Here is a 24,128-nt window from a genome sequence, read left to right as displayed (position 1 = left end):
AAAAACTGATGAGGATCTTCCAAAGGAAGTCCATGGAACTTGCAATTCTGTTGCATTAGAGAAACCAATTGAGGCTTAAGCTCAAAGTTGTTTGCTCCAATGGCAGGGATAGAGATGCTTCTCCCATAGAAGTCGGGAGTAGGTGCAGTAAAGTCACCCAGCACCTTCCTTGCATTGTTGGCATTGTTGTTGTTTTCGGCTGCCATGGGTTCTTCTTGTTTGAAGATTTCTGTTAGGTCTTCTACAGAGAGTTGTGCCTTAGCTTCTCTTAGCTTTCGCTTCAAGGTCCTTTTAGGTTCAGGGTCAGCCTCAACAAGAATGCTTTTGTCTTTGCTCCTGCTCATATGAAAGAGAAGAGAACACGAAAATATGGAATCCTCTATGTCACAGTATAGAGATTCCTTGAGGTGTCAGAGGAAAAGAAAAATAGAAGGAAGAAGTAGAAGAATTCGAACTTATCAAGAAAGATGGAGTTCGAATTGTGCATTAAGGAGGAGTGTTAGTCCATAAATAGAAGGATGTGAGAAGAGGGAAGAAATTTTTGAAAATAAATTAAAAAGATTTTAAAAACATTTTGAAAAACTCTAATTGATTTTCGAAAACTAAGAGTGGAAAAGAAATCAAGTGATTTTTGAAAAAGATTTTGAAATTAGAAAGTAAAAAGATATGATTGAAAACTATTTCGAAAAAAATGTGATTAAAAAGATATGATTGAAAAGTTATGGTTTTAAAAAGATTTGATTGAGAAGATATGATTTGAAAAACAATTTAAAAAGATTTGATTTTAAAAATTAATGACTTGGCTAACAAGAAAAGATATGATTCAAACATTAAACCTTTCTCAACAGAAAAGGCAACATACTTGAAATGTTGAATCAAATCATTAATTGATAGCAAGTATTTTTGAAAATGGAAAGAAATTGATTTTGAAAAAGATTTGATTGAAGAGATATGGTTTGAAAAAGATTTGATTTTGAAAAATTTTGAAAACCTGAAAAAAATTTGAGTTAAAAATAGAATCTTCCCTTTTGTGCCATCCTGGCGTTAAACGCCCAGAATGGTGCACATTCTGGCGTTTAACGCCCAAAACTCACCCCTTTTGGGCGTTAAACGCCCAGCCAGGCACCCTGGCTGGCGTTTAAACGCCAGTTTGCCTTCTTCACTGGGCGTTTTGAACGCCCAGCTTTTTCTGTGTAATTCCTCTGCTGTATGTTCTGAATCTTCAATTCTCTGTATTATTGACTTGAAAAGACACAAATAAAATTTTTTGGATTTTTAATAATGAGGAATAATCAAAATGCAACTGAAATCAAATAAACAATGCATACAAGACACCAAACTTATAAGTTTGTATACTACTGACACTAACAAGTTGAGAATGCATATGAGAAACAACAAAACACTCAAGACAAGAGAATTTAAAGATCAGAGCAAGTAAATCATCAAGAACAACTTGAAGATCAATGAAGACACATGATAACTGCAAGAAGAACAGAAACATGCAATTGACACCAAACTTAAAATGAGACACTAGACTTAAACAAGAAATATTTTTGGTTTTTATGATTTTGTAAATTTTTTTTGGATTTTTTGAAAATTAAGTGGAAAAAGAAAATAAAGATATCAAAATTCTTAATGAGAATTCCAGGAATCATGCAATGTTAGTCTAAAGCTTCAGTCTAAAGGAATTAGACATGGCTAGCCAAGCTTCAGCAGGACATTGCATTCAAGAGCTAAATTGATGAAGATCAATCAGCTTTGGTGATGATAAGAAAATCACCTTGAAACACTAGAATTCATTCTTAAAAATTCTGAAAAATACCTAATCTAAGCAACAAGATGAACCGTCAGTTGTCCAAACTCAAACAATCCCCGGCAACGGCGCCAAAAACATGGTGCACAAAATTGTGATCATCAATGGCGCCATCAACATGGTACGCACAATTGTAATCCCAACTCTTTTATCACAACTTCGCACAACTAACCAGCAAGTGCACTGGGTCGTCCAAGTAATAAACCTTACGCGAGTAAGGGTCGATCCCACGGAGATTGTTGGTATGAAGCAAGCTATGGTCACCTTGTAAATCTTAGTCAGGAAAACTCAAATGGTTATGGATGATGTATGAATAAAACATAAAGATAAAGATAGAGATACTTATGTAATTCATTGGTGAGAATTTCAGATAAGCGAATGGAGATGCTTTGTCCCTTCCGTCTCTCTGCTTTCCTACTGTCTTCATCCAATCCTTTTTACACCTTTCCATGGCAAGCTGTATGTAGGGTTTCACTGTTGTCAGTGGCTACCTCCCATCCTCTCAGTGAAAATGTTCAACGCACCCTATCACGGCACGGCTATTCAGCTGTCGGTACTCGATCATGTCGGAATAGAATCCAGTGATTCTTTTGCGTCTGTCACTAATGCCCCACAATCGCGAGTTTGAAGCTCGTCACAGTCATTCAATCATTGAATCCTACTCAGAATACCATAGACAAGGTTTAGACCTTCCGGATTCTCTTGAATGCCGCCATCAATTCTAGCTTATACCACGAAGATTCCTTTCAAGGAATCCAAGAGATAAACAATCAAGCCTTGTTTGCTTGTAGAACAGAAGTGGTTGTCAAGCACTCGTTCATAAGTGAGAATGATGATGAGTGTCACATAATCATCACATTCATCATGTTCTTGGGTGCAAATAAATATCTTAGAACAAGAATAAGCTGAATTGAATAGAAGAACAATAGTAATTGCATTAATACTCGAGGTACAGCAGAGCTCCACACCTTAATCTATGGTGTGTAGAAACTCCACCGTTGAAAATACATAAGTGATAGTAGTGATCATTGGCTTCGTCCCCAGAGAGGGAACCAGAAGAACCAAGATCTGATCTAAGATCTAAAGTGATCAAAAGATGAAAATACAATAGTAAAAGGTCCTATTTGTAGAGAACTAGTAGCCTAGGGTTTACAAAAATGAGTAAATTACATAAAAATCCACTTTCGGACCCATTTGGTGTGTGTTTGGGCTGAGCATTGAAGCATTTTCGTGTAGAGACTTCTCTTGGAGTTAAACGCCAGCGTTTGTGCCAGTTTGGGCATTTAACTCCCATTCTTGTGCCAGTTCCGGCGTTTAACGCCGGGCAGTTTTGAGCTGATTTGGAACGCCAGTTTGGGCCATCAAATCTCGGGCAAAGTATGAACTATTATATATTGCTGAAAATCCCAGGATGTCTACTTTCCAACTCCATTGAGAGCGCGCCAATTGGGCTTCTGTAGCTCTAGAAAATCCACTTCGAGTGTAGGGAGGTCAGAATCCAACAGCATCTGCAATCATTTTCAACCTCTGAATCAGATTTTTGCTCAAGTCCCTCAATTTCAGCCAGAAAATACCTGAAATCACAGGAAAACACACAAACTCATAGTAAAGTCCAGAAAAGTGAATTTTAACTAAAAACTAATAGAAATATACTAAAAACTAACTAAAACATACTAAAAACATACTAAAAACAATGCCAAAAAGCGTACAAATTATCCGCTCATCAATGTATTTGGCATATCATGAAGAAGATTCCAAGCAAATTAAACAGGTACAAGGGACATGCAGATATTGAACAAGAAATGAGGCAAGTTATTTTTAACTCTTATAGCAATGACTCATTCGATAGGAATTGGAATGATTTTCTGCTGAATTTTGGTCTTGTGGAGAACAAGTGGCTTTCAGGTAATGTTTGTTTAAAATCTGCAGCAAAGGTGTAAATTGCATGTTTTTTCGGGTGTATTTATAGTCTTTGTTTGGGTGTATTCTGCAGATCTGTATGAAGACCGTCATATATGGGTTCCTATCTATCTAGATCACCACTTCTGGGCAGGGATGAGAAGCACACAAAGGAGCGAGAGCATGCATTCATTTTTTAACAAGTTTATCACCTGGAACAGCTCACTTATTTAGTTGGTCAAACAATACGATAATTGCCTCGGAAGCAGGGTGCAAGCAGAGAGAGAATCAGATGCTGCAGATTTTCATACGGTCATACCGTGTGCAACCAAATCCTCCATTGAATCTCAGTTTCAAGATGTGTACACTCATCAAAAGTTTAAGGAAGTCCAAGCGTAATTCAGAGGAAAGGCGAATTGCATCACCAGATTAACGAATTCCGCTCTAGGCTATTCAGTATACGAAGTCGGAGAACAAGTTTTCAGCTCAATATTCAATAAGTTTGTGGTTACTTACGACTCAGTTGCAGCCGAGGTAAAATGCCAATGCTTATTATTCGAGTCGAGAGGGATACTGTGTCGTCACGCACTAAGCGTGTTAAGCTTTGAACAAGCCAAGTGTCACCTAGATATATACTGGAACGATGGAGCAAGAAGGTAAAGAGGCGACACACACACATCAAGAACAGCCACGACGAGCCACTGATGGAGCCAAGAAGCAAGAGGTTTGACCAATTGGTTTTTCGTTCGCAAAATATTTGCGAATTTGCATCCGAATTGGAGGAGCTGAGTGCAATTCTGCACCGTGCGTACGATAACATCATGGCTGAGATGGAATCATTAAAAGCCAAAAGGAATGGGACATCTTCTTTATCCCATGAAGACGCTAACTTGGAATCCGTTAACGAGCTTCAAAGCCCACCAAGGATCCGAACAAGAGGACGTCCAAAAAATAGGCTAGGTTCAAAGTTGGACAAACAGATTGCAAATGCCACAAAGAAGAAGAAAACAAAAGTTTTAAGCGAGGTAAAAGTAATGTTCTTTAAATTTGTGGTGATTGAGTTTATTTTTCTCGTTAATAGTTTAGCTAATAAGTGAGTGTTATATTCAGATAAACTTGTTTGATGCTGCATCAGTGTTGCATTCAAATTCCAGCCAATATCAAGGACATGTTATGAATTATCAGTTTACGGTACCAGCAGCAGGGGATAACTCTTTGGGTGTATAGTTTTACAGAATATGGGTGTAAAAACACTGTTTCTCTTGGGTGTATTTTTGTGAATTCACATTTTACATTTTAAGTGTTTAGGGTTCAGGGTTTTAGTCTCAAAGCATCATGGGGGGGATAGATTTCAGGGTGTATATTAAACTTTATTTGGGTTTAAAAAATCGCAGGTTATAGGTGTATATTTGATTTGATGTTTTTCTTCATATTTTAGTACCTGTAATTCATAAATTTTGAATACAGCACAGACAGTTTAACAGCACAGACAGTTTGGGTGTATATTTTAAGCAATCTTGGGTGTATATTAAACTCCCGTTGGGTGTAAAATTTATAATCTGTGTTTAGATTTGCCTTGATGTTTTCCTTCATATTTAACCACCTGTAATACAGCTTTTGAATACAACACAGACAGTTTAACAACACATATAGTTTAACTATGGAAAAAAATTTCACTGAATAGAAGTTGTTTATAAATGGCAATTTTTTACAGCATCTGTTCAATTTACAAACTAGCTAGCAGTTGGATTACACATTTTCTATATCAGTAGAATTTATCTGACAAAACGGACTCAATAATACGGAGGATGGCTTCGACAGTCTTATTGCATTACTCGCTCTAATTGCTTCATCTCTCTCTTTACTCATTTCATTGAATAGTATCCGCGAAGCATACTCTACTCTATAGTGGTCCACCTCGTCCTACAATTAAAAAGTATATTCTGTTTAAACAGCAATATTAATTCAGTAAAGTAATACAGAGTTATATAGTTTTAAAGACAGTTACCTATTTCCAATTATCTCATTCATACTTCTCTTTTTTAATGTTTTCCGGCTCAATTAACTCAAGCCACTTCATAACGTAGATAGCGTAGTCATATCTGAAAATGAAGAAAATAAATTACAAATCTCATTTTGGAAAGTTTAATGCTCATAGTCACAAATTTATACGTTGATTTTTGGCCTGATATCTTAACGTATGATGCTTTAATTTCCTTCTCCTTCTCGCCTTTCTTCAGAGGTTCCCCGCCAACATATGCTCTCATTCTTGAAATTACATATCCCTTAAATACCAAAACAAATCAGTAATACACCCGAATGAAATACACCCAAATGAATGCAAACAATGATTATTTAGAACATACTAAAGATATAAAATACACCCAAATTAATGCACAAGATACAAGCAACTGAATAAACAACATACACCCAACTTGATTAACAAAATACACCCAAATGGTACCACAAAATACACCCAAAGGAGAACACAGAGCCAACTTACAGTGAATTTATTAAACTGCTTTCTCTGATCGCTTGGAGCTTTCTTGTGTAGCAGGTCAAGTATATGAAATCTCCGCTTTCTTGTATCAATCACCCATAACCACCAATGGTCCGCGTGGCAAACAGGTGCAAAAATCTGAAGGATTGCCATATTTCAACAGTGTGTTATTTTATTTGGCATATAAGTAAAGAACGGTACTAACAAATTTTACAAATGAAAACTTACATATGGATGCGAAGTTAATTTTTTTGCATCTATAAAGGGAATAAAACTTGGGTAGTCTTCCACCCTGAATTCTTTATTGGTTTTAGGTGATAAGAATTCCCCATTTGGGTGCTTCGAAATGGCCATGTTCTGCAATAATTGTGAAACAACAAATGAAATACTGAAAATACACCCAAGTGAATACTATAAATACACCCAAATGACTACACAACTTACACCCAACTGAACTTAAAAAATATACCCAAATGAATACAGAAAATACACCCAAAATTCGTAGAAGTAACACTTACCACAATATCGGGGGGGAGACAGTATACTTGTTCTTGAAACCTTTTATCATTTGTCTGGTTGAGGATGAGGCACATGGCAGATACAATCTAGAAATATATGCTAAAATCAATTTATATTAATAAACATTGCAGTAAACTTTGGTGTAAAAACATTAATGTTATTCTAATATTACCTCAGCTTCTATAAAAGTTGCCGCCTAGAGTGATGCAATGTGCATTTTTGTCAAAATGTATTTATCTTGGACCATCAGAGTGCACATGTTTTCATACTCGTTAGTTCGGCCATCTGCGTATGTCTTCACTCGCGTCCCCCAGATGTAGCACTTCTGTTTCATATCATCCGTATTCAGATTTATTCCCGCAGGAGTTTCAAACCTCCCAGAACTTTCTCCCCCAGTCTCCCTTTGAATTTGTGGACTTTTACTTTCTTCTTTCGCTGCATTTCTTGCTATTTTTGTACCAAATTATCTAATTGTTCTAGCAAATTTGCAGTTTCTGGAGATTTTGCCCTTTTTGCCTCCTGCGTTGATGCTCCCTCCTTCGTTGATGCTTCTTCTTGGCTTGAAACAGTGAGGCCAAGGCTGAATGATGGCATCTGATCTGTTCTAGGAGCATACGGTATTGTCCGTGCCATCATCAATAGGGCAGCAGCGTCTTCTACAGCTGGATAACTGCGTCATCATGTATAACGTATTACAAAAATAAGAATATACGGATGATAAGCAAAGATTGATTTCAGTCTGATTAACTTACATTTTAGTTGGAGTTGGGGGAAGCGTGGGTGTGCTTTCTTGAAGTTGTTGGGGGGGTTCAGGAGTGCTGCACAGTTACACACAAATTAATCATGGCTTAAAAAAAAAACTATTCAGGAACAATATACACCCAAACTGTTAGCATATATACCCCCGAACTGTAACCCAATATACACCTAAACTCTAAACAAATAATACTATTTCTTACGTTTTTGTAGTTCTTTCAATTTTGTAGCAGAGGGGTTGGTTCAAAATCTGTCTCAGGTGTTTCTTCAAATTTTGGCACAGTGGTTGTTTGGGACACTGGCACAAAAACTTGAATCGGAACTCTAAACAAGAAGAAAAATGAAAGGTTAACAATGCCTTTAAAAATAATAAGGTTATAAGGTTGAAATATTCTTGAAAAACTCACATTGCAAGTGCTTCCGACGGTGTCTGTTCCCTCACAACCATCATATTCGAATCAGCCGACTTACTGGCTGACTGTTGAACTGGACTCAACCTAAAATACAACCAAAGAAAGTCAATAAATACACCCGAACAGTTCAAAAAGAAGACAGGCTTTGTTTTTTGAGAACTTACATACTTGCAGTTTTTGCTTTTTTTTCCTCCCTTTTTTTTCTCGAATAAAATAATAAAGGGCTTTTTTTTCTAAAAAAAATATATACAGAATTAGAAGTAGAAGGTAATAGAAGAACAAAAGTAACGGTTCTTTGAAAGAGAAATTACATGCTCTCTGCTGGCTTGTTTACACTACTTTGTTCTGTGCATCCTTGAGAGGAAGGATCATCACTTCCCAAGTTCACATCCGGTATTCTAAACAGATTTCATGTTATTCAGACAAAATATGATATAGGTATAAAATAGACCCAAATGAATGCACAAGCTACAACCAACAGAATGGATAATATACACCCAACATAACAAACGAAATACACCCAGCTTAATAAACAACATACACCCAACTTGATCAACAAAATACACCCAAATCATGATAACAAGATTTTATTAAATAAAGCTTCTTACGTTTCAGAGGAGACATAGCGACCTTCTGTCGATCGCAGGTCAGTTTCGTTCTGCCTGTGAAACAAGAAACAATTATTAGCAAAAAAACACACTAAAATCTGAAATATACACCCCAACAAGACATACCCCTCTGCTGCAGATTTTTCATCGATTCCCCTTAATAATTCATCTAGATCTTCACTTCCTATTTATATCTCTCACTACATTTATAAAAGAAGATGTTAACAAAAATAATTATAATGATAGACGGTAATATAGCTTACGAGGTACTGTACCCATCATTGTATTGATCTTCTTCAGGAGATGAATGCTCAACAATAACCTTTTTCTTTTTGGATTGTGTTTTGGGTGGAAAAAACAAGTATGAATCAGAAATAAAAAATTAATTTTATCACAGAATATTATCCAAAGAAGTGCTTACTTTTTTGGTGTTCTTTGTGTCTTTTTCTTTTTCTTTTGCTTCTCCACCGGTGATGATTCTTCGCTTCTATAAGTTAATAAGAGATACTTCAGTTAATACACGAAATCTTTATAATGAGGCCAAAAGAAAGGAGTAATAATTTCAGAACATTACTCATCACTTGATTCAGATTCTGAATCAGAATCTGAATCCTCTTGACTCTTCTTTCTTTTTTTGGAGTCCATTCTGAAAGGCAAACAATCATTATTTAGAACATACTAAAGATATAAAATACACCCAAATGAATGCACAAGATACAACCAACTGGATCGAAAATATACACCCAACATAATAAACAACATACACCCATTTTGATAAACAAAATACACCCAAATGGTTCCACAAAATACACACAAGTCGACGAAGAAATTACACCCAATTATGGTACTTACTTTTTTCCTTTTTTGCTTGGTTGTTTTCTTGGTGAATCCTCTGAGTCTTCTTGAGTCTCAGACTCAGAGGTAGAACTATCACTGTCAGTTGTTTCTGTCTCCGAAGACGATGTTGAACTCGCCTTCCTTTTTTTGTTTTTTTATTTCTTGTTTTTTTCTTTTTTCTCTATTTTTTTCATTTTCTCTCTTGTTTCCGCCATCTTTACAATCCCCTGAAACATTAGATATTTTAGTTAGCAGCATTCAGGTAAATAAAATACACCCAACATATTACGTTCACTTACCAAAATTTCCTCTGTTTCTGCACTCATTCTTTCGACCAACTGCTCCTTACTCCAGTTGGCAATCCAGGGTTTTGGCGGTCTTTCAGCCCTCTTCTTGCCCTTGTTTTTAGAAAGATGAAAGTAAATTATCATCAGGGCAAAGAGGCAGCCATCAATTGCCTTCTTCTTTTTCTCCTTGTAGTCGATTATGCCCTTGACCATAAAGGTTAAAACATGCCCCCCCAGTTTCGCTCCGTTATGCTGTCCATCTCAAAAATTGGGGCCAGGTGCACAGGCGAGATTTTGTTTATTGTCGTTGGTAAAAGGAACGCCATATGTATATAGAGGATGAAAATCCTCTTGAACATTAGGCGTTCCTCTTCATTACCAACGCCAATATCCATCATCTCATCTGTAAGACTTTTAAGGGTCTTACCCTGGAATCTTCTAAAAATTACTTTGTCATCCTCAAAAAGTTTCTTATAATCGACTTTCTGAGGAAATAGATCTCCTACAAAAAGGAAAACAACAAAGTATCAAATTCGGTTCAAATACACCCAAGCATCAACTTAAATACACCCAAGCATCAATTAATATACACCTATAGTTTTTAGCGAGTTACCTGTTGCATTGATGCCAAGCGCATCACCTATTTTTCTTGGTGTTATTTTAAAAGAATCATATCCCGTTTCCAGTTTGTTCTCCCCTAGTTTGAAGTTGTTAGCCAGCTCCCTTAACACTTGGTGATGCACCCTTAGTGGTGGGATGTGCATCAAGCCACCGAATCCCAAATCCCTCACAATTGTTTTCTTTTCCTCACTCATGTTTCTGAATTTATCACTTAAGAGATGTGTTGCACACTTAAGGTCTTTTGTTTGCTGTAAACAAAAATAAAATTATAGTCAGATATAATTCTATTATATAAAACTGATTTCATGTAAGACATATATTTGTTCTTACATTTCTTCCAGGTTGGTTTCTCGCTGTCATTTTCTCTGAAATGAAAAATGCACCTAAAGATATCAGTAAGATACACCCATATATATGAGTCAGATACACCCATTGATAACAGTAAGATACACCCATAGATATGATTCAGATACACCCATATATATCAGTCAGATACACCCATAGATATGAATCAGATACACCCAACAATTTATGCCATATACACCTAACAAGTTACTCCATATACACCCACTAAATTATGCAATATACACCCAAGAACAACCAATATTACAAGGACAAGAAATATTAGAATAGTTGCAACATTTGATTATATTACACTATATCAGTTCAGAAATTTACATCCAACAAATTATGCCATATACACCCAACAAATTACGCAATATACTCCTAAAAATCAGTTATGAGATAAACTAGAACAAGAAAATCAGTAAAGCGTAGAATAACTAAGAAGAACAGTAAAACCTAGAAAAACGTAGAAGAACATTAAAACGTAGAATAAGAAGAATATTAAAAACAGTAAAATGAGAGATAGAACAAGAATAACAGTAAAACCTAGAAGAACGTAGAAGAATAGTAAAACCTAGTTCTTCGATTTTGAAATGTGAAAAATCTACAAGATGAGTAAAATAGTAACGTATCTTGAGTAATATTTCTTCGTTTTCTGTTGAAATTGTTGATCGAGAGTTCTATCTTTTGTTGAAGGTTTCTGCTAATCTCTGCGACGAGTTCTATCTTTACGGTTTGGAATGTTGCTCGAAGTTTGAAGGTTTGTGTTTTGTTCGAAGGAGAAGTGGAAGAGTGCGCCATAACGAGCGCCTTTTGCGAAGCGTAACGGTTGAGTTATGCGCGTGGCACTGACGCTCCATTCAAAGGGAGTGAGTGCGCGTGTCTTTATCTTGGACTGGGCCAACTTGTAACACTTGTAGGTTTTTTTTGCTTGTATGTGTAACATTCCCCATAAAATAATTAAAAAAAAAATGGAGAAGATCTATTCTATCATTATCAAGATCCTTTTAACTCAAGCACATGGCAGTTAGCACTTAGCACCGCACGGAATGGAACACAAGGTTCTTGGCTGTTGGCTCTACTTAAATCTTGCCCATCACTCCGCTCCTCTATCAAGGGTTTCTCTCTCTCTGACATCACACTCACTTACTCCACTACCTAACAAAGTACATATCTTAAATAACATAACAAACATTAGACACCCCTCACCGCATTCACATTCACATTCACATTCACATACCCAAATTAATAATCCTTCCTTTTCATAGTTACAATACAACCACCACCCCCATCATTAAATCTTTTCACGTTTCCATTCCCAAACACATACTCGGGCTTCTCACTACTCTCAAAGGGGAACAAGATCTGAAGGTAATTTCCACTTTCTCTCTTACTTTTCCCCTTTCTTGCTGTTCCATTGAACTCGCACTTTTTCCCCTTTTAGTATATCAAAATCTTTCATTGGATTTTCTTGTTGCATCAATTTTATACGTGCAACTAAGACCTATTTCTAGTTTTCCACGCAAAAGTAGAAACAAGCTCTTAAAGGGAACTGAATTATGTTTTCGCTACTAAATTTAGTGAATTTTGCACATTTTTAACAATTTTGCATATTTTGTCTGAATTTGTTGTAGCTTTGAATGCTATTGAAAATAATTGGTGAAAATGAGGATAATAACAAGGAGTCAAAGTAGGAAAAAGATAGGAAGGTACAATCAGAATCAGAATGAGAGTGAAGGTGATGGTGGAGATAGGATCAGTGATTTGCCGGATTCAATTCTGTTGCATATAATGTCATTTATGATGATTCATGACGTCATTAAGACTTGCATTTTGTCAACAAGGTGGAAGAATCTTTGGAAATCCATGCCTAATATTAAATTACACACTGCAGACTTCAGGAATCATTGTGTTTTCTCTGAATTTATTTCCGGTATTGTGTCGTGCCGTGATGGCCGCGGCGATGGCGATCACCCCTTGATTAGCCTGGACTTCAGTCGCCATGGCTATTTGCAAAACTATATCTTGACCGATCTCATGAGATATGTGGTGTCGAAAGATATACAACATCTGAAAATTTATGTTCCATATAATCTTGGTTTGCCTTCTTTTGTGTTCTCTTGTAGCTCCTTGTTATCGCTTGACCTATCGGTTTCTTCGTATGATCTCAAGAGGAGAACAAGAATATCAAAGCCTTTAGAACTCCCGTCGTTGGTGAGTTTGCGCCTTGAAAGTGTTGCAATTTCTGTAGACGAGAATTGCCAAGCAGAACCCTTCTCAAAATGTGTAAAGTTAAAAACCCTGTCCATCAACAATTTTCTGATGATCTCGCCTGATTCTGACATAGACAGGTCAGGAACTCTCGTTATATCAAATGCTAAGCTTGCCAATTTGACCATCAAGGAGTATAAACGGTACAAGATTTTAGTGTCTACACCTAATCTAAGATCATTTACTTTGGATGGTTCTCCTTTTCAACAGTTACGTGGGAAGAAAGGGATGGCTATTGAGCTTCAATCTTCCTCACTAGCATAAAGGTAATTTCCTCCTTTTGTTTCTAATGGAGTTCCTTTTGGCCTACAATTCTTAAAATTATTTTGGAAATTTTGAACAAAGTTAGTTAGTCATGACACTGATATTGTCTATGTTGCATTTCAGTAGTCATATCATGTTACATGTAGTATCATTGTCAATAAATGAAAGCATTGGTAATATTCTGTTGGGTAATGTGAGTAGAGCTGTAAATATCTTCTAAGATTAATGTTGTCAAATTAACATAAATCTGGTTTTGAAAAAAGGTTATTTTACAACTTTACCTTTTCCTATATAGTTACAAAAGCTTAAAACTTGTTTTTCTTAGAAGCTATCTTGTATAGCTTTTTTTTTTTTGATGAAAGAGATGAAGACTGTAGACATGATACATGACAGAACTCAATAGTGTCGTTTGATTTATGTAGCCGACCCCACCTAGTGGGACAAGGCTTTGTTGTTTGTTTGAAAGAGATGAAGACTGATTTTTTTTGCTCGAAAAGTTGAAACGAACATGCTGAGAACTAATTAAATCTTTGATATAACAATAACTTGAGACTTTTTCCCTAGTGAGTACTTAAAGGTAACTTTTCAGCATGCATGCTTATTTGTGGAGTATTGAACCGCTTATGTAAAAATGTTATTGCAAATTGTTGACATACTTCTATAGTTCTGTCTTGCAATGCTTTTGTTCTTCAAAGCACATCCAATGAAATTATAGCTAGCTAGCTCATAAATTAACCTGATGTCAATTGCATGATAATTAAAGAGAGAATAGATTGTGACTTTTTTGCTAACTTAAAAGTGCAGTTTCTTTACATTGCAGTGACATTACTAGCGCTATTAGTATATTGACTATCAAGTTTTGTGAAGTCTCATTGCATGAGAAATTGTAACGTACCTTGTATGGTTTAGGGGAAGGAAATAGAAAGTAAGGGGATTTCATTGTTGTAACTAACTCTGCCAGCTTGGCAAAGTAGTGGTATTGTATATAAGTTATGCGTACACCAAAAATCAGCCATCAAATCAGCTACTCGTATAGAATACATATAGAAATACAATATACATTGAAAATGAGCAAAGCAACACATAGTGTGCACATAGAATTTTTGGTATATAAAAGATAAGAATCATATTGGAAATTAGGCTGGACTGGATCCATAGGAGAGTAATAGGCTCTCTTATGCTCTTTGTATCTTCCCTTTCTCTGAATATTTCTTACTACATTCACTAATACATTTTCAGAGGCAAGAATGATATCTTAATAATATTGTTCAGCCCATCTGCTTCTATTCCATCTTCTCTATTTTTCTACTCTATTATCTGTTTTATCTTTTAGTTGAGCTGCAAAGGTACTAGGATCTTACAGAAATCTACAAGGATTACATAATGTTTCTACAAATTTTGTTTTGATAGACCTGCTCAGAGCTTTTGAAATAATGGAAAAAACGAAGTAACTTGCTACAAGATTGACACAAAAACAAGCACGAGTTTCGTAAAATGTTTTTCAATGGAACATTTAGAAGTTGGCAATATAGTGAGATGCTGGTACATATTAATTACGTAAGTTGCTAAATGAGTCTTATTTCAACATGCATTTATATCCAAATACATGTTGTGAACTTGTGATCTTTCTCTCTTTCTTGTTTTGGCTTGGCTTGTTAGATACATTATGAAGAATGTGTTGTACAAAACAGGTAAATCTTGATTTGCATGGTCTTTTCATTTATCACTTCCTAATTTGTTTTGTTAAATGTTGCAGTTGTAGAAGGTAATAGAAGAACGTTTTCATTGAAGGAAGTAGAATTTCTCATAATCAATTAACTGGAGCAATACAATCAATCTGTAGCTTATTTATGTTGATTAGGTGTATGATATTATATTATGACCATGACCATAGTTGTAGGAGTAGTAATATTAAAACAAGAAATTCATGAAAGAATAGTGTTGAAATAGAAAACGGTTCATAGTTGTTCCTTAACAATAGGGAATTGACTAAGATAAAATAGTTGTTCCTTATAATTTACATGGATATCATTATTTGATATGTACATAGCTCGCTTGCAATTGCAAGGAGCTTGTTCTAAATGTAATTCTTTCTTTTTTTTTTTTATTTCTGATTTTATCCGGGTTATTTGTCTTATTCAACAGGGGATTAATGATTGGAATGTCCTTGGTCATTTATTGTAAATAGCATGATTGAAAACACTTGCAAAAAAAAAAAAATTCTATTTTATAATGACTATTAAGCATGATTGAGTGTAAAAATCCCTGAATTATTTTTGTAGGGAAGAAAGAGGCAACAGCAACTCATCGTGAAAAAATCGTTGTTAAAGTTACTCTTATTATTTCGATTGAATGTTGGAGTTATTAAATAGTTAAATTTCAAGTCAATTCATTTGCAACATTTCTTTAAAAAGCTATTATATGCACAAAAGAATCAACTATTAAATTAGTTATTGTACGAGACTTTGTTAGTACGGATTGAGGGAAGGATCAAGGACTTGCCGGTCTCGTTGATGATGTGATCGGATTTTTAGAATGGGGATGACACCTGCAAAGACACTCTATCGCTCAAGTTAAAATGGATCTAAGAGATATAAGTGAGGATTAGGAGTGTGTAATGTACCCAAGGGAGCATTTTGCTCCCTTTATATAGTTTTGTCTTGTTATTTTATCTTATCTTATTTGTTAAGATAAGAGATGTATTTGACTTTAAATGTTGGTTGGTGATGACCAATTAGTTTGGACCATAGAGAAGGTTTTGGGCCTAGGAGCCTTGTTGTTGGACCGTTTTGGGGTCTCCGGAAGCTAGGCCCGGAACAGTTGCTCCTGAAACGGGAGGGTAAGATTGCTTAATCTCTTCGCTGACATAGTTCATCTTTCTGTGAGTCGGGAGGTTGCCGACCTCGCCTAGGAAGGTGGAACATTGCCTTGCGTTTTCAAAGGTCCTTGGATTTTCTGGTAGGCTGCTTCGACGTTTCTGTTATGGCTTACGAGTTCAGTTTCTCGTATTATCCGAGACATCTAGAGTTAGCAAATGGGATGAAAGGCTGTTTCCACTTCTGTCTGTTACCTTTCGCGATGGTGAGTTTTCGTCCGTTATGCTTTCCAAGTTGTTATAATGACGCTTAATAAAGGGGGAAGTTTGGATTTTCCATTTCTGCTCCTCGTCACTCCGTATTTTCATTTGAAAGTTGAGGGTTTTATTTCTTCCCTTATTGTAACTGTTCTCTCTTTACATTTTCTTTTATTGTTTTTCAACTTTTCTGCTAAGCGTTTTTTGTTTTTGGTACTGTGCCTTGGCTTGGTTGTGCTTGGTTGTTTGAGGCTTTTAGCATTGCATTTCTTGTGTCCGTTGCTACAATCGTCACTTTCGTAAGGCTTTTGAGAACAGGTTGGTGTTTTTCATTTTCTCCTGTCATTTCGCACATTGTTTGCTTCTAATTCCTCCTTTTGTGTGTTTCCTTGCATTGTAGTAGTAGAAAATAATGGGGTGCCATTGTTTTGGTATGGCTTAGGTTTTAGTAGTTTTAGTGCAGGATTTGTATTCTTCTATTTCTAGGGAGTGGGCTGACGGTGGGCCCCTTTGGCTATAGCTATGGTCCGGCGGAGACCCGAGGCTAGGGTGCGTCTACTAGGTGGGAGGCATTCCTAAGGACTATTATTGTGTAACCTCTGATGTGTTGAGTACGCCCTCCCGACTTACAGAGGTGGATCTTCAGAAACTATATGCCAAGGGTGTAGTGTGCGGTGGGGGGGGGGGGAGGGGGGATGTTGAGCGTCTATATGAATTGGCGCTCTCTAGGGAGAAAGAGGGGGTTTGCTATATCAACCTTAATCCCCCTTGGTTGCCGACTTGATGTGGGTTTTACGAGTCCATGTTTACGAAGTTGGGAGTGTAGTCCCCTTTTCCACATTCATCCAGGCCCTCCTGAATCGGTGCTTGGTAGTGCCGTCTCAATTGCACCCGAATAGTTGGGCGGCCATCCAGACTTTCGAGTTGGTTTACGAATATTTGGAGCTTCTTGCTCAGGTGGAGGTCTTCTTGTATTTTTTTTTTGTGTACTATCCCGAGTAAGGAGGGGAGGCACAAGAAAGGCTATATGTCATTCCGTGCTCAGCCAAACTGTCCGATTTTTGGCTGTTCGAGGATTCCTTCCATGGCTTTAAGGAGAAATATTTCAAAGTTCATCCCACCTAAGGACATCAATTTCAACGCTACTTACTCTAATTTCAGCGTGGGTTTACTTATGAGCCCCCCGGCGAGAATAAAGATATTGTCAACGTTTTGTTAGCTGTCCTTGGGGACAGGCCGTTGAATCCTTGGGATGTTATAGGTGATCCAAGGTCGTGTCGGTCATACGCGATGCGGATTTTTCAAATAAGAAAATAATGGCAAATTTTTGGCACCGTTGTCGGAGATTAATCGTGATTAACAAACTACGAATCAATTGATTACCTAGATTAGACCCTTTTGCTTTTATTTAGTTATTGTTTTTGTTTTATTTCTCCCTTGGGAATTCCCTTCGTCACTGTGAAGGGAGTTTCAATTTGATTTTTTTGTTGTTTTTGTATATGCAGAATGACAGGGATAAAGAACCTCTTCAATCCGATCCTGAGATTGAAAGAACTCTTTGACGACAAAGGAAACAAACTAGATATCAAAGAGTTGAAGAAGAAATTGAAGAGGCAGTTGAAGAAAAGTTTGAATTCAACATGGCAGAGAATGAAATCACAAAGCTAATGCTCTTAAACCTAGGAGGACCCTTGGATCTTCCACTACTCCTAATCCAAGGAGTTATGAAAGTAGTATTGCGACACCTACTATTAATGCCAATAACTTTGAGTTGAAGCTCTAGCTTGTGACACTAGTGTAACAAAATTGTCAATTTAGTGGGAGCCTACAGGAAGATCCTAACTTGTTCATCTCGAACTTCCTGCAAATTTGTGACATGGTCAAGACAAATGGTATCCCGCCTGATGTTTATTGGTTGTTGCTATTCTCTTTTGCTGTAAAGGATCGGGCTAAGCAGTGGCTGGATAATCAGCGCAAAGAGAGCATAACCACATGGGAGGACTTGGTCACTAAGTTCCTAACCAAATTCTTCCCACCTTAGAGGTTAACCAAGCTCAGAACTGACAGCATGAAGGAGAGTCCCTTTATAAAGCTTGGAAGAGGTACAAAGAGAAGCTGAGAAAGTGTCTGTCTGACATGTTTACTGACTGGGTCTAACTTCAGATTTTTTTATGATAGGATCACCCCATCCTCATGGGTTTCATTGGATAATTCGGCTGGAGGATCAATGCATATGAAGAAGACCACTGATGAAGCATTGGAGTTGATTGAAATGGTAGCCAACAATTAGTACCTCTATTCCGAAAGATCAATGAGGAAGGGAGTTATAGAATTAGATGCCTTGGACACTCTGTTGGCTCAAAATAAATTCATGTCACAACAAATCAATGCAATTACTCAACAATTAGGATACATGCAAGTTTCAGCAGTTTTAGCAGTGAATGCTCAAGAGAACTCTTATGGCAAGAGTAATAGACTACATCAAAGTGAAGGTTTGGAGTATGGACATTCTTCTCTGGAGCAAGTATATTACATAGATAATCTTTCAAAGCCATCTCGCAATGATTCCTTCTCCAAGACCTATAATCCTAGACGGAGAAATCACCTAAATTTTGGGTGGAGAAATCAAGGTCAGAGGGGCAACAGTTTCAACAATAATCATCAAGAAAATCACTTCCAACCTCAACATAACCCTTTCAACCACCATCAACACAACAGCCACCCTCTCAACCTTCAAAGTCACTCTTACCAACAACAATCACCCCTCACCCAACCATCTCAAGACTTTCAAAGGCTCTCCAATCTTGAAATGGCTATAGAGAAACTCTCCCAAAATATATTTACATTCATGCAAGAAACAAGAGGTTTCATTGACAAAACAAGGTCTAACTTCCAGAATTAAGGTGCCTCAATTAGAAAGTTAGAAGAGCAAATAGGCCAAATTAAGCAAAAATTGGCAAAACCCACAAATGGCCTTCCCAATGACACAATTTGAAACCCAAGGGAAGAATGCAAAGCTATTTATCTGAGAAGTGGAAAGGTGGTAGAACAAGAGGACAAGGAGGAGACCGATGACAAACAAGGGAATGAAGCAAAAGGGGACACCAATAGTCAAGTGGAGCACGTGACCCCCACCTCTCAGGAACACATATTCAAGCTTCAAAAAATGCATCAAGAGAGAAGGTCCAAGTGCTAGAGTATGAGCCAAGAATTCCATATCATCAAAGGCTTCAAGGGAAATACAAGGAAAAGCAATACTCCAAATTCTTGGAGATATTCAGGACACTGCACATAAACATTTCATTCATAGAAGCACTTGAATAAATGCCCTTGTATGCTAAATTCATGAAGGAATTGTTGTCCAAGAAAAGATCCTTGATGGAAGGCCAAACAGTGGTGATGACCAAAGAGTGTAGTGTAATTATTCAAAGGAACTTGCCAACAAAGAAAAAAGATCCAGGGAGTTTTCAAATTTTCTATAATATTGGCAATACTACCTTTGAGAGAGAATTATATGATTTGGGGACAAGTATTAATTTGATGCCTCTATTTGTGATGTAGAGGCTAAAAATTTAAGAGTTGAAACCCACAAAAATAGTTCTACAAATGGCAGATAAATTAATGAAGCATGCACATGGAATAGTTGAAAATATCTTTATTAAAGTGGAAAAATTCTTGCTCCCAATGAATTTTGTTATTCTTAACATGAAAAAAGATGAGAATGCCTCCATCATTCTAGGGAGACCTTTCCACGCCACTGAGAGAGCCCTCATTGATGTTGAAAAAAGTGAATTAATGTTGAGGGTGCATGAGGAACATTTAGTTTTTTTATGTTTTCAAGACCATGCATCACTCAAGTGATCAAGAGGATTGCAAGAAAGTTGGCACCAAGGATCCAAACTTGAAGGAAGCATCTAATAAATCACTTTCAGGAGATCTTTTTCCATGCTTGGAAATAAAAGAAGAGAAAGACAAAGTGCAGCAAATTGGAAACTTATTTGAAACTAACAAGAGCTTGCAACCAAAGCCTCCATTTGCAATCAACAAACCCTCCGACATCAAATCTAAGTTTGGTGTTGGGTGTGCATCAAATAAGGAGGAAGCTCCCAAGAAGAAGGTGTCAAAAGGGTGGAGGAACAAGAAAATTTCTACTCAAGATTTTTCACCAGGTGAAGTAGTGTTATCTCACCATCCATTATTGTCATATACTGTGAACAAAATTTTTTCCCTTGATCATGTTGAGCTATTACATGAGGACACAAGGAGGAGATTCAAAGTGAGAGCGGAAGAGTTGAAGCATTATGATCACCCTCCACCTTAGCAAGGAACAACCGTCATGCTAGTGATGTTAAAAAAGCGCTTGTTGGCAACCCAACGTCAGGTATTTTCTTTTCATTCTTATTTTTATTTCATATAAGGTTGTGTATGTGTTTCTAGATTAAGTTTGGTGTGCTAAACCCATAGGACAATTGCACTTCACTGGGTACTTGGCCTAGTTTCACAATGATTATGTCAGACTAAGTTTGGTGTTCTCACACTATGTTTGGTGTTGCCACACTTCACCTATGCAAAGTCCACCCTATGCAAATACATTAGCAACTTAGTTATTTTACTTTATTTTAGCTTTCATTTCATTTGTTTTAATTTAGTTTATTTTATTTGAATAAGCCTCTGTATTACTTGATTGCCTTCACTTGATCAACATGTTTATCCCTATTTCCATCACCTTTATTTTTTTTCTTTGTTGCTTGAGGACAAGCAACCATTCTATGTTTGGTGTGCGAGGCTATGCTCTACATAGTCTTAGAGAAGATGAAGGCAACAATTATGATTAAGGTGGTATCATTTCCTTTAAGCTTCTAGCTTTCAATTTTTCTATTTACTTTTTATTCTATTTTTCTATTTTCATGTTTTCCTCATGCTTACTGAATTTATTACTTATGAAGTCCTCTTAAGAACTATAAACATATGAAAAAGAATTGCAGAGATGGAGAAAAGTTGAATTTGACAAATAAAAGTCCTCTGATAATAAGTGGTGGTGCACTAAGTGTGATGATCATGAATTAAGCTAAAAGGGATGATGATCTCGTATGAAAAGGAAGGATGATTTCTTACGAGCGTGAGGTTTAGAAAGGTATTATGAGATCTCTGACTAAAAGAAAAGAATCATTGAACGTGAATTGAAAAAAAAGAAAAAGAAAGAGACAAAAGAAAGAACAAAGAAAAATCAAGATAAAAACCAATGATTGCAAAACTCTGAGCATCAATGATTAAAGAGCCCAACTTATCTGTCTGTGGTGTGATTGTCCAAGGATAGGGCTTGGGTAATTAGATCCGAGGCGTGCCTTGTTGGTGCGCGAAATTAGAACTCGCACAACTTAACCGACAAGTACACTGTGTCTTCCAAGTTATACCTCAGGTGAGTGAGGGTCGATCCCACGAGAATTCTCAGACTGAGCAAGCAATGGTTGTCCTGTGGGACTTAGTCAGGCAAATAGTAAAGGTTTTTTGTAGGTGTAAAGTGCATAAACAATAATAAGCAATTAAATAAGAAAAGCAATAAAAGGTTTGGAGTAAAACAATGATGAGAAAATAGTTAAGGTCTGAGAGATGTTTATTTTTTCGGATTAAAACATCTTACCAACTTTTTTAACAATGAGTGATTCATTCTATGGCAAACCATAAGTGATTAACCCTAATCTCTTAGTGATTTAATCTCCCCTAACCTTTATCAACCACCACTCTCGTGGTCACTCAATTCTGATTAGAGGGTTAAGTTCAGAAAACTAGTTTAACCGCCACAAAAACCCTAATTACCCAAAAGTAATAGGATTATATGTCACATATCCCAATTAGTTCATGTAATTAGCAATTTAGAAAGATTTTTTTCATGTTGTAGCTCAAGCGAGATAACTCTCTCGAGAATCACAAGAGCTCATGTAGAAAAGGGTCATACTCTCGTTCCACCCAGTTCATAAGATTAAGAACGAAAATAACACCTTAGAATTGAATCAAACATTAATTAAAATAGAAGAAAAATAGTTCTAATCCATAGAAATAAATAGAGCTCCTAACCTTAACCAGGAGGTTTAGTTGCTCATGACTTATAGAGAAAACAGGATTCTGAAAAGTGCGAAAGGAAGAAGATCCTAAACCTAATTGATCTTTTCCTTTAAATACTAACCTAATAATAAATGCTAGACCTAAAAGATATTATTTATAAATAAATATTACAAAAAGAAAATAAAATAAACTAATAAGTGCTCAATCCACTTGGAGACCCAAAGAGGTGTAAAACGGGCTGCTGCTGGCATTCAACTTCAAGATTGGGTGTTGAAATGCCAGAAGAGGGAAATGCGCTTCTAGTCTTGTGGCCCCTTGTTGGTGCCAAACGCCAGGTGGGCGTTCAGCTCCTAGGGAGGGTGCTGCCAGCATTTTCCTTTCTTGCTCCAGGCTTATCCAAACTGCTCCAAATTTCACCTAAAACCATAAAAACCCAAGAAAAACTCAAAGTAGCATCCAAAGGTAATTTTTGCACTAAAATCAAGTAAAAGTAAGTAAAATATAATTAAAAACAATATAAAAATAACCAGAAAAAAGGTATAAGATGCTCACGCATCACAACACCAAACTTAAACTGTTGCTTATCCTCAAGCAACCAAAACAATATAAGACCAAGGAAGAGAGAACACATAAGATTCGAGTTGTCAATCAAGCTCAGGTCTAATCACTGAATGGAGCTAATGGCACTCTATTTCTGAATAGCTTTGTCATCTCACTATACTTTGAAGCTCAGAAATATTAATGTCCTTAAGAACTAGAACTCGGATGATATTATTGATTCTCTCCTTTAGGCTCTAGTTGATTCCTGAACACAACTTTTCTTTTCCACGGTGCTTTGCCCCTTTGATCCTAGCCGTGACTCTAAGTGTTTTGTCTTCAAGCTTAACTTGAAACAAGAACACCACAAGAACTTAACTGGGGGAACATTTTGGGTTCGAATTTGTCTTTTGCTTTTTCTCCTAGACAGTGGTGCTCAGAGCCTTAGGCCTACTCTGTAACAGCATTAGGTCACGACTTTAAGTGTTCAGTCTCAAGGGTTACTTTACACTTTCACACCACAAGCATATGGTTAGGAAAAAGCCCTCTTTTGAGCTTTAGATCGCTTTTGACCCTCCTAACCATTGATGCTCAAAGCCTTGGACATTTTTTCTTTGATTTTTCCTTTCTTTTCAATTCTTTTTGCTGTTTGTTTTGCTTCAAGAATCCTTTTCTTATTTCAGAGAATCTATAATATTTTTCTAAATTCCTGTTCCTCAATAACCAATATACTCAACTCCAATATCAAACATGCACAATTAATTCATACATTTAGAAATAGAGGTGAGGCCACCATATCAAGGCAATTAGAACACATAAGGAATATATAACTCGAATTCTTATGCACTTTATTATTACTGTTCTTCTTAAAACTTTATTTAAGTTTAATGGGTGGTACATGAGATATTTTTCAAAATTAACTTACTAAACTAGAAAGCAAGAAATCCTAATAGTGATCATGTAACTCAGAATGGAAAAATAGAAAATCAAATAAACTACTGAAAACAGAGATAAGATAAGGGAGATGAGAGTGAAACTCAACCACCTCAGTCATGGTGCCTGCTACTCTCTCTAGAGGATCCCTTATGGTGCTTTAACTCTTCCAATTCGCGCCCCTGCTTCTTCTGCTCCTCAATCATCTTATGAAGGATGATAGACTAGCCTCTGTGTTCTTCTTTCAATTGGTCCACGATGGATATTGATGAGCGGATAATTTATACGCTTTTTGGCATTGTTTTTAGTATATTTTAGTTAGTTTTTATTATATTTTTATTAGTTTTGAGTTAAAATTCACTTTTCTGGACTTTACTATGAGTTTGTGT

General features: G+C 36.5%; 1 protein-coding gene across 4 annotated transcripts; it reads left to right on the top strand.

Annotated features, from left to right (window-relative positions):
* Positions 1 to 11,634: 11,634 nt before the first annotated feature.
* LOC112711078 (F-box/LRR-repeat protein 13) lies at positions 11,635 to 15,215 on the top strand. 4 transcript variants are annotated; one of them, XR_011865844.1, is made up of 5 exons: positions 11,635 to 11,969; positions 12,233 to 12,949; positions 13,080 to 13,135; positions 14,544 to 14,690; positions 14,890 to 15,215. XR_011865844.1 is itself a non-coding variant. In XM_025763630.2 (4 exons), exons 2-3 carry the CDS (start codon positions 12,264 to 12,266, stop codon positions 13,126 to 13,128), a joined length of 735 nt encoding a protein of 244 aa, XP_025619415.1. In that variant the 5' UTR covers positions 11,710 to 11,969; positions 12,233 to 12,263; the 3' UTR covers positions 13,129 to 13,135; positions 14,890 to 15,215. The 4 variants fall into 4 exon arrangements, 3 of the variants coding, with proteins under 3 accessions (XP_025619415.1, XP_025619414.1, XP_072059137.1); XM_025763630.2 differs by lacking the exon at positions 14,544 to 14,690 and having other exon boundaries at positions 11,710 to 11,969; XM_025763629.2 differs by having other exon boundaries at positions 11,806 to 11,969; positions 14,544 to 15,215.
* Positions 15,216 to 24,128: the final 8,913 nt, after the last annotated feature.

This window comes from Arachis hypogaea, chromosome 9, assembly GCF_003086295.3.
Source record: "Arachis hypogaea cultivar Tifrunner chromosome 9, arahy.Tifrunner.gnm2.J5K5, whole genome shotgun sequence".
Lineage (NCBI taxonomy): Eukaryota > Viridiplantae > Streptophyta > Magnoliopsida > Fabales > Fabaceae > Arachis > Arachis hypogaea.
Note: the sequence above shows the minus strand (reverse complement) of the source record. Positions and strands in the feature narration are given on the sequence as shown.

What these genes read in the sequence shown, in the direction of transcription:
- LOC112711078 (XM_025763630.2), top strand. Translation starts at nt 12,264, where the DNA reads ATGAGGATAATAACAAGGAGTCAAAGTAGGAAAAAGATAGGAAGGTAC. An exon ending in CCTGATTCTGACATAGACAG is followed by an intron (nt 12,950 to 13,079) that starts GTCAGGAACTCT and finishes CCTTTTCAACAG; the next exon opens with TTACGTGGGAAGAAAGGGAT.